This window comes from Marmota marmota, unplaced genomic scaffold (assembly GCF_001458135.2).
Source record: "Marmota marmota marmota unplaced genomic scaffold, marMar, whole genome shotgun sequence".
NCBI classification, from domain to species: Eukaryota; Metazoa; Chordata; class Mammalia; order Rodentia; family Sciuridae; genus Marmota; species Marmota marmota.
Genome location: NW_026000142.1, coordinates 27711355 through 27725792, shown reverse-complemented (window position 1 = coordinate 27725792; position 14438 = coordinate 27711355). Strand labels below are relative to the sequence as shown.

Sequence of the window (14438 nt, the reverse complement as noted above, 5' to 3'; positions counted from 1 at the left end):
TTTATTCTCCAAGTATTATACTCTAATAAACCAACTAGATACGTACAAATATATTTAAATTTTAAACTAAATTTGAGGCTGAGGCAGAAGATTATAGTTTGAGGTCAGCCTGGGCAATTTAGCAAAGACCATGTCTCAAAATAAACATTTTTAAAAGGGCTGGAAGTATAGCTCAGAGGTAGAACATTCCTGAGTTCAACTACTAGTGCAAAAATTCTAAATTTAAAAATTATATTAAAAAAGAAACACACCAGATTATAAAAACTATACATATGGATCCTCTTATTAATTTAAGTATACATCTCTCAAAAAGAAACAGAAGACAGGCATGATACATTTGATATATTTTTGCAAAAGCTTATATTTAAACAGTGCCTTTTAGAAAAGATGTAACATTTTTGTAGGGGCTACCAGGGATTGAACCCAGGGTACTTAACCACCAGCCACATCCCCAGCTCTTTTTTTATGTTTTATTTTGAGATAAGGCCTCACTAAATTGCTAAGGCTGGCCTTGAATTTAAAATCCTCCAGCCTCAGCCTTCTGAACTGCTGGGATTTGTGCCAACAAACCCAGAAAGATATAACATTTTTAATCTAAATCTTCCTATAGTCTATCCCACACCACCCAAAAATAAAAACTGCTACCATCACAGCTGCATTTTCACTTTTCTTTTCTATATTCTCTACAAATGTTACAAAAGATAGAAAAAGCAAGTAGGAGGCTTCTTGTATCCATTGCCAGTAAGTATCAATAACAAAATCTCATGAACTTAGTTAACAAAAAATGAATTAAATTACATTTAAACTAAAATTCTATTCACCATTCCTCACATAAAGTTATCTTTAAATTAAAAAGCAATCTTTACCTGGGCATGGTGGCACACGCCTGCAATTCAAGCTACTCAGGAGGCTGAGGCAGGATTGCAAATTCAAGGCCAGCCCGGGCAACTTAGCAAGACCCCTATCTCAAAATAAAATTTCAAAAGGATTGGGGCTATGACTAAAAAGTAGGGTACTTGCCTAGCATTTTGCAAAGCCCTGGGTTTAACCCTAATACTGCCAATAGATGTGTGTGTGTGTGTGTGTGTGTGTGTGTGTATTATTCGGAGATCTGCTTGCTACAAAAAGAATAAAGCAGCCTTGGGGCTGGGATTTAGGCTCAGTGGTACAGTGCTTGCCTCACACGTTAGATCTTCAAGTATTATACTCTAATAAAACAATCTTCAACACCACAGAAAAATAAATAAACAAAATAAAGATATTGTGTCCATCTACAACTAAAAAGAAAAAAAATTAAAAGAAAAAGGCAGCCTTTCTACCAGGAAATAACTTCACCAAAACTAAATCTACAAGACTTAATAGTGTTTTATTAACCTGTAAAGATTGCAGCAATAAAGAAGTAACTACAGTTAATAGGAAGGAATTTTTTTAAAAACACTAAGAATGAATTTTGTTAAACAATTTGCTATTTCTCAAAAATGTATTCCCCCAAAAGGGAATTCTGTAACAAAATAAGTTTGGAAAATCCTTTTCACTCCAGAGGTTTGCCACAGTAGGTCAACATACACAATGACTATTAAGATCTCTGATAAGTCTCATAGCAAATAAATATAACTTACTTGGTCTAGTATTATACAAACTATTTTGACTTCAAAACCTGTGTCTTACAGTTGTTATAGTGTACCTATCAATATTCTAAGATTAAAAAGAAGTTCCTCAGGATAATGATCCATAAAAAATACAAATGACAGACACATTTTTAACATTTATCAGCATCAATTTGAAGAAAACTCAAAAATTGGATAATTATTCAATTCAAAAATCAAGGTAAGGTAGAAGGTGGTTCAACTCTGCTGTGTTTGGTTGGTTGGTTTTTATGGGGGTAGGGGAGTAAGAGGAGTCCCTTATTTTAAAAAAGGAGACCTGCTCATTAAGTTCTTTATGTGACAATCTAAACATCAGACATAAAAGAGTGTGCCAGAAGAGGGAGCCATTTCTCCACAACATCTGGCACATATTTTCAAATCAAACTACAAATAAGTGATGACATTTAATCAATGTCATTTCAAAAATATCCAAAAAAACTTCAACTGAAATACAAATTAAATTATTAGTGAAAATACTTGGGAATGATATTGGACCAAATTACACTATTATATCATACATATAATTATAATGCACCAATAAAATATGGAAAAAATAAGAATAAAATTATTGTTATCTACCTTTTTAAATTAATACAATAATAGAAGAAAAAAGCTTTCTCAGTTATAACATCTGGTGCTACCATGATAACATTCTGTAGACCAGTTCCTAAGTAGTTGAGGAGGATACAGCAGGCACAACTGGTCAAAATGAAAATTTTCTAACAAGGCAGGCAATGTTTCAAAGATGGCACAAACTGTTTTACTGGCCTAACGCTGTGAATGGCCCCAATGTAAATTCAATAAATGTTACTTTCTTCTCAGCAGTTCTGCACACAAACAGGTCTAACCGATCAGATCAGATTTAGTAACAGCCATTATTAAAATAGTTAACGTTCTGACATTAGTTACCTGGGAACCTAGATAAAATAAAAATAAGATTTAGGGCACTGAATTGGGGGAAGGATGGAAGAAACTAGCTACAGTTTTCATATTTTCACAGTTCTTATATAGTAAGTGTTACTTCAGGGTAGAGTGAAAGAACAGAAATCTCATTTATTTCTTGACAAAAAACTCCTGTTCTAATAAACTTTTAAAAATACTCCTTATCATCTAGGACACAGGAACACAATAAATGTCTGAATGAATATCCGAATGAAATAGAGATGGAAGAAAAACTAGGACATACGTATAATAAATTATAAATAACCACAAATCTTTCCCAATGCTTATACCTGTGAAATTGACTATGTCACTCATCATCAAGAAGTAAAGCGTAAGAATTATACCCCATCTGATTCAAATGTAAAAAATAAATAAACAAATAAGCAAAGGCCAAAAAAAAAAAAAGTAAAGCATAGGGACTGGGATTGTGGCTCAGCGGTTGAGTGCTCGCCTAGCATGTGAGAGGCCCTGGGTTCGATTCTCAGCACCACATAAACACAAATAAACAAAATAAAGGTATTGGGTCCAACTACAACTAAAATAGATTTCAAGTCCAAAGCAAGGTCATGAGTTCAAACCTCAGTACAGAAAGAAAAAAGAAAAGGAATAAAAAAAGGAGAGAAAGAAAAGAAGGAAGGAAGGAATGGAGAGGAGAATAAGAAGAAAAAAAAAATGGAGTGTATTTCCCTACTAATTTCTACAAATCTGGCTGCCATGACTTCCTTTGAATAAATCCAACTCAAGAGAAAGATTGTACACTGGGAATCACACTCTGTGATACCCAACACCATGTGAATGAGCCCAGAAGAACCTCATTTAACCTAGATAATGAGATAAAAATATCCATAACCCAGCTAAGAAATATTTTCAGGCAACCTTCAAGATTACAGATTAAGATGGAAAATAGGATTACACAAGTAAAAAGAATTCCAAAACCAAGGACTAAAAACAGGAATATCTTGATCCTTTGTTAGGGTTGTATGTGAGTGTGTGTACATTTATATTTTATATAAGTATCTCACATTAACATGAATTCAAGGAAAGCCAGGTATAGTGGTGCACACCTGTAATCCTAGCAACTCAGGTGGCTGAAGCGGGACAATTCTAAGTTTGAGGCCAGCCCCAACAACTCTGTGAAATTCGGTCTCAAAATTAAAAAACAAAAATTAAAATAAAAAACAAGATCTGAGAAGAGAATCATGAGTTCAAAGCCAGTCTCAGCAACTTATCAGGGCCCTAAACAACTCAGAAAGACCATGTCTCCAAAAAGGGATGGGGATGTGGCTCAGTGATTAAACGCCCTGGATTCAATCCCTCATATTTCCCTGTCCACCCACCCTCAAAAAAAAAACAAAAAACACAAAAACAGAAGGGCTGGGGATGCAGCTCAGGTGTAAAGCACTCCTGGGTTCAATTCCCCCATACCAAAAAAAATAAAAATAAAAAACCATGTATTTAAGAACAAAAGTGAGTATTTGTGAAAACAACTAAAGTAATATAGAGATAAATATTATTGCTATAAAGATCATAGATATGAATAATTTATCAGCTTTTTGTTACCACAGAATTTAGGGCAAACCATTTTGGTTGCCTGATTTTAATTAAAACAACAACAACAAATAAAAACAAAACAAAAAAAAAAAAAACAGAAAACTGAAAAGTAGGCTTATGACAATACACACTTAGCATGAACTTGGTTTGGGTTCCACAAGCCATTAGTAGCCAGGGCCTTCGCTGCACAATCTTGGAGATGTCATTCACATCATTGTGAATGATTGCAGTACCTAACTTCTAACATTACAAACAGCAGTCTTGTTGGTGGTAGTGATTCTCTGTGGGTCTGATTCTAACTTAACCACACGAAAAACTATCTTGAAAATTCAACTGTTATTTATAACATTCCAAGCTTCACTACTTATATGTTAAAAAATTAAAATGAGAAGACACAAAATATATATTGTAACATTATTAGAGGTACTTTAATTCATTTTTAAAGTGCTAATTAATTTCAAATATCCTCATTACCATTATCATGAATTTCTCTAATGCTACTAAATGTATTTTTCAGACTAACATTAAATAAGAATAAAGATCAGATTCACAACCTTCTTTTTAAAAAATTTTTTAAATTTTTTTATAGTTGTCAATGGACCTTTATTTTATTTATTTATATGTGGTGCTGAGATTTGAACCCAGTATCTCATACATGCTAGGCAAGGTTCTACCACTGAGCTACAACCCTAGCCTCCACAACCTTCCTAACAACTCCACTCACACATTCTTTGAGAAGAAACAACTGGCTCAAAGTCACTTAGCGCTAGATTATCTGTCAATTAATTATTTTATTTGTTTCTTCATTGCTAAAACTATAATAAACATTAAATGAGTTATTACATATAGAATGCCTAGAACAGTCATTGGCACAGTCAGGATTTAATAAATGGCAGAAAGTATTACTATAAGCTAGGCCTGATTCTGCCACCCAACCCAGGTGAAATTTCATACAAGCTACTAAACATTCTGGAATTCTACAAAATGACCTGCCTAATATTTAAAAATACTTAAATTCCAGTTCTCAAATATGTTACACTAACAAATAATTTCCCCATACACACATTAAAACTTTAAATACTGCTATATTTTCCAGGCTACTTGGTAACTATAGAATATACACCAAGCATACATTAGGAGTAGGGATCCTGATATGTGTGGGTGTGACTGAACATCCAAAGTATCATTTAAAGTGGAGACTACATCTTGAACATCAATCAACAAAAAGAATATACTGAAAATAAGGAAAAGAGCCATGAGTGAAATTTTGTTCTGCTGGCACTGCTGACAAATGGAAAAAGAATGAAGTAATTTCTCTCTCTGTTAGCTTATCTGTGAGTAGAGAGAGAGAGTACTAAATACTGAGTAAGACCCCTGAGATTTTCTTTACATTTTTTCCTTCTTCTAAACTAGAATGTTGTCCACAATTACTGTTTTTGAATACCATGGACTGCAGTACCAATAAATGTAAGAATTGGCCAATCTCCTAGCATAAACAAGCCTAATCTGAGGATGGGTGACAATGGCAATGGCTTTTAGATGGGCCCACATTCACTTTCAAGAACCAATAAACTCAATTGTCTCTGCTTTCTAGAATAATGTTATACACTATAGAGAAGGGCAGGAAATGGAAATTAGTTCAATACATGCACAATTTTCTCACATAATTACAATAAGTAGTGGTTCCTTTGTTCACAATATATTTAATAGCCAACATTTATTTAGCACCCACTAATAGATCCAGTACTAAGCAGTTGAAAGATATTATAAAGAAAAAGACAATTTTAGGTAGGAAAACTATTTTAAGGACTAGGAAAATACATCATTAAATTCATTTCACTAAGTCCAAGATAAATTCTTGCAAGAAAAAAAAGAGGACAATAGAATTATTTCATTAGTTATCTTTAAAACACATGTGTAGAATCTGAAATTTAAAATGTTTCACATCAAGAAAATATTCTTAATACTCTCAAGTTTTCATTATATTTTTATCTTTTTATTTCAAACCTACAGCAAAATTAGGAACAAAGAACAGAAGTTTGCCCCCCCCCAAAAAATTAAAAATTATTAAAAAGAAATAAAACTAAAACCTCTTACCTGAGCATGAAAATTGGACATAGTTGTTGTCTCTATATCTTTCTTTCCCAATATCTCCATTTTCACTGGTGAATTGGGAAAATTAAATGAAAAGTAGTCTAAAAAGTCAGGTAAATAAGTAGCTGCCCCATGAACAATACCCATTACATAAAAAGCGGCAGAGTTTTCATTTTCACTGAACACTAGACCCACAAACTCTTCTGCAAACCTTTCCATCTCCATAGGAGACAGGTGGGAGAGTTCATTGCTGTAAGCATGGATAACTGATGCACCTCCATTAGGCTGGTGCTCAATATGAATGAGCTGTTTGAACTCCAAAGTGTCCAATCTTTTGAGGATATTCTGAACTCGTGGCTCTTTTAATGAGACAAACGGAAACTCACTGTTCTCTGGAATTTTGGAGTCATAATTCTTGGTATCCAAATTCTTTCCAATGTAATCCTTTAAGTTATCATTTAAGATGCCTTTGGCTTCTTGATCTTCAACATCAGATAGCAATCCTGAGCAAATAGTCTGAATAGATTTGCTATACATTTTTGGACGCTTCCGTTTTTCATTCTCTTTGTGTTTCTTTTTCTTTTTCTTCTTTACCTTTTTAATTTGTAAGTCTTCTACATTTGTTTTTTGTTTCTCCTTCCCACCTGTAGGGAAAAAATATTTTTGAAACTCCATATTTTACTTATTTAAAGAAACATGCTTTAGAAACTGTTTTGTAATAAATAAGAAGTTTACATCTGAAAATTTACTCAGAATTAGTTTTCTATTTAGGACTTATTTTAAACAGTGTTGACAATCGAAATTTAGTTGATTTCTCTCATTCTCTCTTTCTCTACATACACACACATAACCCATACATACACTATACAGAGGAAGGGTTAGGACCAAATTACAACTAATGATGTGGGACATCCTTTGGAAACACAGCAGATGCTCAATCAGTGTTTACTGCAATAATGAAGTGAATAAATGTTTCAGAAAGTATAATCTTCAAATCTTAAGGACAAAACTCAAAAATGAAAAGTTAAACAATGCTAAAATTAATAATACCATCCAGATATTTCCTGTTATATACATTACTAATTTTACTTTATCTCCACTCTTAAAAATTGTATCCAGATGCCAAGGAAATTTATAAATCAACAAAGTGGAAAATAACAGCATAAGTATAACAGCAATTCCTTAACTTTTTGTTTACTCTTTAGTAAACCACTCTTTGTCTAAAATGGGTTATTTTAAATCTACCAAATTTTACAAAGTTCCAAGTGAAGATCCAACAAAGTGCCACAAAGGAGATGACAAAATGATCTCTCATATCCTAAGCTCAAGGGCCATTCATGTGCTAGTAAAGAGATAAATAAAAAGGTGAATGAGAAAGAGTGGTACCTTACAAGCTGCATAGAAAGGAGTTTCTATAAACAAAAGCAAGTGGACTCTGGGCTCAGAAATTCAAGGGACAAAAAAGTAATTCACACAGTTACAGAATCTAAGTATACATAAAAAGCATTTAACATTATCACAGTATATCCATTTCTGTATAAGAAGAAGAAAAACAAAAAAAAAAAATAAAATAAAACAACCTTACAAGAAAATATTGTTTCCCAACATGGGGAAAAATACATTAAGCTAACAGTTGGGAAATGACATTATTTCCATCTATTAACTTTGTTTTGTTTTTTTGTGTGTGTGGTGCTGGGAATTGAACCCAGGGCCTTATGCATGTGAGGCAAGCACTCTACCAACTGAGATATATCCTCAGCCCTATTAACTTTGTTTTTACAAATAAGCTGCCATGCATAAAATTCTCCCCACTTGCCTCTTCACATAAATTTTTCCACCTTCACATCTCTTATTTCTTCCTGTTTTCAGTGAGACGTTCTATTTTCATAAGTAACTCTCTCCTACCAAATCCAAAAAACCTTGCTTAGTAAATTTCTCCCTTCTTTTGACCACCAAACTTCTCATAAAGAACCATCTATGTCCAGTGTCTTTCCTTTATTACCTTAGCATTCTTATTGCTTAACTTCTGCTTATTTCTGGTTCTACTTTAGTCTACCCAAACTTGCTTTTCCAAAATTTCCAAAGAGCAAATCCAGCATTTTCTCATATCATCTTCCTGATCTTTGTGTGATTTGACAGAATTATCCAGTATGTCCTTGATTACTTTGAACTTTCTTGATACCACTGTCCTAATTTACAGTCTAGCAGTCATCTGACTGTCTCTCATCCTGAATGCCAGCAGCACATTAATCTTTCTATATTTTCTATATATTGCTTTGATCATGTTCATCCCTTGGTATAACTGCTTTCAGGGGGTCTCAATGCCAAACTATGAAGCAGTTTCCTCTTCAGTCTGGAATTCAAAGATGAGGCCCTCAAGAACTTCATGCTCACATGAAACTGCACTACTCACAATCTCTTATAAAACATATCTAGTCCTAGGTTTTCTTTCTAATCCTAACAAAAGCATTTCCTCTCCTTAAAATAACCTTTGCCTTGCTCAGTACATACACTGAATTATTTCTCATCCATCCTTTAAAGAAAACTCTTACATCGTTTCCTTCATGTTGATTTCCCTCATTTCTTCAGTTAGAACTGAAATTACTCCTAAATCATATAAGAAGTTATTTATTTCACTCGTAGGATATGTGTACAACACATGTTCCTCATGACATTGTATGAGTAAAACAATGACTTTTCTATGAATTCAGAGTGATACTAAAAAGGTACTGATATTTCTTTTCCATCATTGTATTCCACAAACCATCTAATATAGAGCTACACATAAACACATGACAAATCTATGAATTAAAAGAACTATCTCACCAAAGATTATTTGAAGTTTACAGTTTTTTCCTTGCCTCCCTTTCAATCAAGTTCTTCCACATATAAATTCCACTAAATCTCAAGCCTGGAGACAAGAAAAATCATCTCAAATTGACAGAAAGTCCATAAAAGGGAAGTTTTGTTAATAAAAAAAAAAAGGTCACTTTTAAAAATTCAAAGAGATGCTTCCTAAGTATGCAATGAAGAACAAAATGAGTATCACCATGAAAAGAAAAAATAGAAATCTGTCAACATTATTTATTTCATAGATTTATGAAATCATAAAATGCAAAGTTAATTTCTAAAGTCTATAAGCAGTTAAGAAATATATTTGAATAATGTTAACAAATTCATCCTTGCTGTCTTAAGTACAAACTATCAAAACATCAGCTTCCAGTTAATATCTTAACAAAATTAATAACAAAAAAATCAAATCATCGGGCTGGGGATGTGGCTCAAGCGGTAGCGTGCTTGCCTGGCATGCGTGCGGCCCGGGTTCAATCCTCAGCACCACATACAAAGATGTTGTGTCCGCCGAAAACTAAAAAATAAATATTAAAATTCTCTCTCTTTAAAAAAAAAAAAAAAAAAAAAAAAATCAAATCATAATAACCCTAATGAAAGATAAAAAGAAGTTTAGATACATAAGTAAAATACAAATAAATCAAGAAAAATAGACAGCAATGAAACAAAAAGTAGAATTTAAAAACATTTAAAGGAGACAGACATAATTAACAGCTTACTAAACCCCACAACTAAAAATACATATAAAATTGCACAAATTAAATAGTTTGCCAAAATAAAGCCTATTAAAATGGAAACACTTAATATTCAACTAAATTTACACCTACAGATTTTAAAAAAGAAAAGAAAATACCTGATCACTAGAACACGTTATTTTGAAATAAAATAGGCAAAAAATAAAGAGAAAATAGACACAACACTTAATCTATTTCTTATCTGTGAGGATGAACCAAAAAAGAAATACTATAATAAAAACCAAAAAATGCAAACTAATAAGGAATCTAGTGAAAGATTCTTACATTAAGCACAAAGGAGTTAAATTTCCATGGCAAATTACTTTGCAATTAAATATTACAATGAGGAGTTTGAAGAAGAGAGAATATACCTGAGATTGTGTGCTTGTAAAGTTGGCCCTTGGCTGGTATTTAGAAACTTGTATTTTTAAAGGATTCTCACCATTCCTGGTAACAGCAGTTTACTGTCCCTAAAATATTTGTACAAACAATATGGGGTATATTGAACACTCGTTTTCCTTCTGGAAGTCTAGAATTTTGTTTATGCTAGGCAGATGGTGCCTCTATGACCAACTCCCAATAAAACCCTGGGCACTGACTCTTTAATGATCTTTCCTGGTAGACAACATTTCACATGTGTGGTTATAATTCACTGCTCAATGAATTAAATGCATCCTGTGTGACTTCTTTGAGCATACTCTTGGAAACCTACACAAGTTTCCTGCAGGCATTGTCCCATATGCTGTTTTTCTTTACTGATTTTACTTTGTATCCTTTCACTATAATAAATCATAGCCATGAGTACAGCTATATGCTGAGTTCTGTGAGTCCTCCCAGCAAATAGAATCTACAGGTAAGTTTGGGGAATCCCCAATGGACATAGGTATTCTTTGCATTAAACAAAACTGGGGCTTTATCGTTTGCTATTATATAATCTCTTACTCATTTTTTGTCTCTACATATGAAAGGCATCAGATACATATGTAGAAAATTCTAAAATACTTTGAGAAAATAGGATCACCTTAAATATCAATGTTCTCTTGTACTAAAAAGTATTTCAAGTACACATTATAAATCTATAATTCTTCAAACAAAAACAACAAATCAGACCCAATAAAGGTCACTGGTAAGTACTTACAGCAGAAAGAATGAAACTGTTCTCTAAGTAAACTTAACTCTAAAAAAATATGAGATTAAAAGTATAAGGTTTATGGAAACACACACATGCACCAGAGCCACAGGCACATGCACATCATAGACCACGAATATACACACAAAGAACTACAAACACACATTCATAATGTACCATAAACATACATGCACACACAGAGAACCACAGAAACAGCTAGAAAAGAGAGAGCAAACTAAGCAAAACAATCAAAAACAGAAATGCAGACACACAGCCAGTGAAAAAATGAAACTCATACATAGATAGAAAGAACGACACACAAACAGTACAAATACAGCATGTACTTTTAATGAACAGTTATGAAAAATTACTTTAAAGATCAAAATCACTTTAAAAATAAAATTCACTAATATTAATTCCTACTACCAACTTTAGCATACTTTTGCATTTAAAACAATGAAAAATACACATTACCCAGAAAACTGGATCATATTTCAAATGTGATGTAGGAAATAACATATACAACTCCATTGTATATAGAAAACAAAGTAGTAATTAGCAATTTTCAACCTTTGGTCTTTGGAAAACAACTTTGATTTTTCACACTACAATGCTGTCACTCCTTCTGCCATGGCTAACCTACCTGTGATTTTTTTTTTTTTTTCCTTATACTAGGGATTGAACTCAGGGATACTCAACCACTGAGCCATATAACCAGCCCTATTTTGTATTTTATTTAGAGACAGGGTCTCACTGACTTGCTAGCACCTCGCCGTTTTTGAGGCTGGTTTTGAACTCATGATTCTCCTGTCTCAGCCTCCCAAGCTGCTGGGATTATAGGTGTGCGCCAAGGCCCCAGCTACCTATGATCTTGAATACACTACCATTATACTTGAACACTGGCTTTTTTTAACCCCCATTCTTCCTTCTCAGAGAACCTCATCGAGCTTCTCTGACACACTACAATAATAAAATTTATTCCCCAAAATGCTATAATCATAATATGTATGTTCTCACAATTCAGCCTTAAGAAACCAGATAAAAGGCCAGGGTTGTGGCTCAGTGGTGGAGCGCTTGCCTGGCATGCGTAGGGCCCTGAGTTCGATCACGGGAATCACATAAAAATAAACAAATAAAATAAAGATATTGTGTCCATCTACAACTATAAAAATATTTTAAAAAGAAAAGAAAAAAACAGATAAAAATGACTGGAACACATACATATACTAAAATACAATAGTTGGTAAACTTCAGTATAAAAAATGAGACCCACTACATAAGTTTCTTTTTTAAAAATTTTTTTATTTGTTCTTTTTAGATATACATGACAGTAGAGTGTATTTTAACATTCTTACATGGAGTATAACTTATTCTAATTAGGATTTCATTCTTATGGTTGTACATCACATGGGCCCACTAAATAAGCTTTTTTTTCAAATTCATTTGTTCTTTTAAGCTATTTCTATTAAGAGCAAATAATTCCATTTATCAATAAAAAGGATTTATGAAGATTTTTGCATTGAAAACATTTTAGCATGTATACAATTATATATTATTATACACATGCATTTATTTACTTTCATATAAAACACAATTTTTAACAAAAACCTTCAGGAAATGAGATTAATATGAAATAGTTATCATTTATATTTTCAACCACTACCATCAAACAATGCCTGTGTGTTACAGCTTGCATCACTAATGTTACCAGAACATTTTAAGAGAAGAGCAAAAGCTGGAGACCAAAAAGGAAATAGGGCACATGGTATGAAATGATAGCACACTGCCCCATAAAACTGATTCTGTTGTTACTCCAGAATACCAAAGACAAAAAAATGTCCTTTCCAGACCAGAGGCTCACTTGGGAAATGGCCACACATGCTGAGCAAATTGGTTTTGTTGGAAAATAACAATAGCTAACATTTACTCAGTACTTACAATAGGATAGTCACTATTTTCCAAATGAATCATGTTTTTATTCATTTAATTATCTATGTACTTCACATTGAGGAGAGGACATAGTTTTAGTTTTGTTGCTTCTTTTAAATATACTTATAAGATTCATATTCACTTACTGAATACCTGGGGCCAGATATTATACTCAGCATTTATCTCACAGTTTCTTTCATATAAATCTTCACAATCCTGGAAAAAAGTAACTAAATTATTACTCACCTCCATTGCACAGTGTTACAGTTTGGATGTGAGGTGTCCCCCAACAGGTCACATGTGAGACAATACAAGAAGGAGAAATGATGGGGATATAGCCTTGGCCTAATCAGTGAATTAATCTCTGATTGGATTAACTGAAGTGGTAGGGTGTGACTGGGGGAGATGGGAATTGAGGCATGACTTTGGGGTATATATTTGTATCTGGCGAGTAGAGACTCTCTCTGCTTCTTGATCACCGTGAGCTGCTTCCCTCTGCCATACACTCTGCCATGATGTCCAGCCTTATCTCAAGCCCCAAGAAACGCAGCCAGCCTTCTATAGACTAAGACCTCTGAATCTGTGAGCCCTCAAATAAACTCTTCCTCCTCTACAGTTGTTCTGGACAGATCCTCTACTCACAACAGCGAAAAAGCTGACTAAAACATACAATAGATACAGTAAATTTCTCTAAATTTTTCCATGGTCATTCTAGAAGTCACAAATTTATTTCTAAATCTTTCTCATTCTTTCTTTTTTAACATCACTAGTTCCACTTTAATTCAGTTCAAAATACTTCCTAAATGTGTTATCCATTTCAAAGTTAAAGTTAATATTGCATGTTCCTAAAAAAAAAATCTCCATTTTTAGGCCGTTTTTAATTTTATTTGCATACATAAACTCTAGACTCACATATTCACATTAACAGTGTATTCGAAATCTATTATTCAACCAAGAACATAAAAACCTTTATAAATTATTTTTAAGACATAGATTCAAGTGACAGAAATTTACATCCCTGTACTTTCAAATAGATAAGAAAATGAGTATTGACCATATCTATAAAAATGACTAATTGATAGAGAAAAGGGAAATTGCATGGAAATGGAAGGGAGACCCTCATTGTTATACAAAATTACATATAAGAGGTTATGAGGGGAATGGGGAAAAAAAAAAAACAAGGAGAGAAATGAATTACAGTAGATGGGGTAGAGAAAGAAGATGGGAGGGGAAGGGAGGGGGGATAGTAGAAGATAGGAAAGGTAGTAGAATACAACAGTTACTAATATGGCATTATGTAAAAATGTGGATGTGTAACCGATGTGATTCTGCAATCTGTATTTGGGGTAAAAATGGGAGTTCATAACCCACTTGAATCTAATGTATGAAATATGATATGTCAAGAGTTTTGTAATGTTTTGAACAACCAATAAAAAAAAATAAAACTATGAAAAAAAAAAAGTTTACAGTTCCATGATGGGACTAATTTTTTAGGCGTTTTTAGCTCCTCCTCAATAAAAGAGGATTCTCTGCATTTCTATTTTATATTCACATCTGAACAAT

The 14438-nt window shown here is 33.1% G+C and overlaps 1 protein-coding gene across 1 annotated transcript in view; it reads right to left on the bottom strand.

The window, feature by feature from the left end:
• The window catches only part of Rsbn1l (round spermatid basic protein 1 like), a 74455-nt gene that overhangs the window by 26608 nt on the left and 33409 nt on the right, over positions 1–14438 (bottom strand). The window contains exon 3 of the mRNA XM_015488392.2: positions 6237–6877. Coding sequence (XP_015343878.1) covers positions 6237–6877 — 641 coding nt within the window. The remainder of the gene's footprint in view (positions 1–6236; positions 6878–14438) is intronic.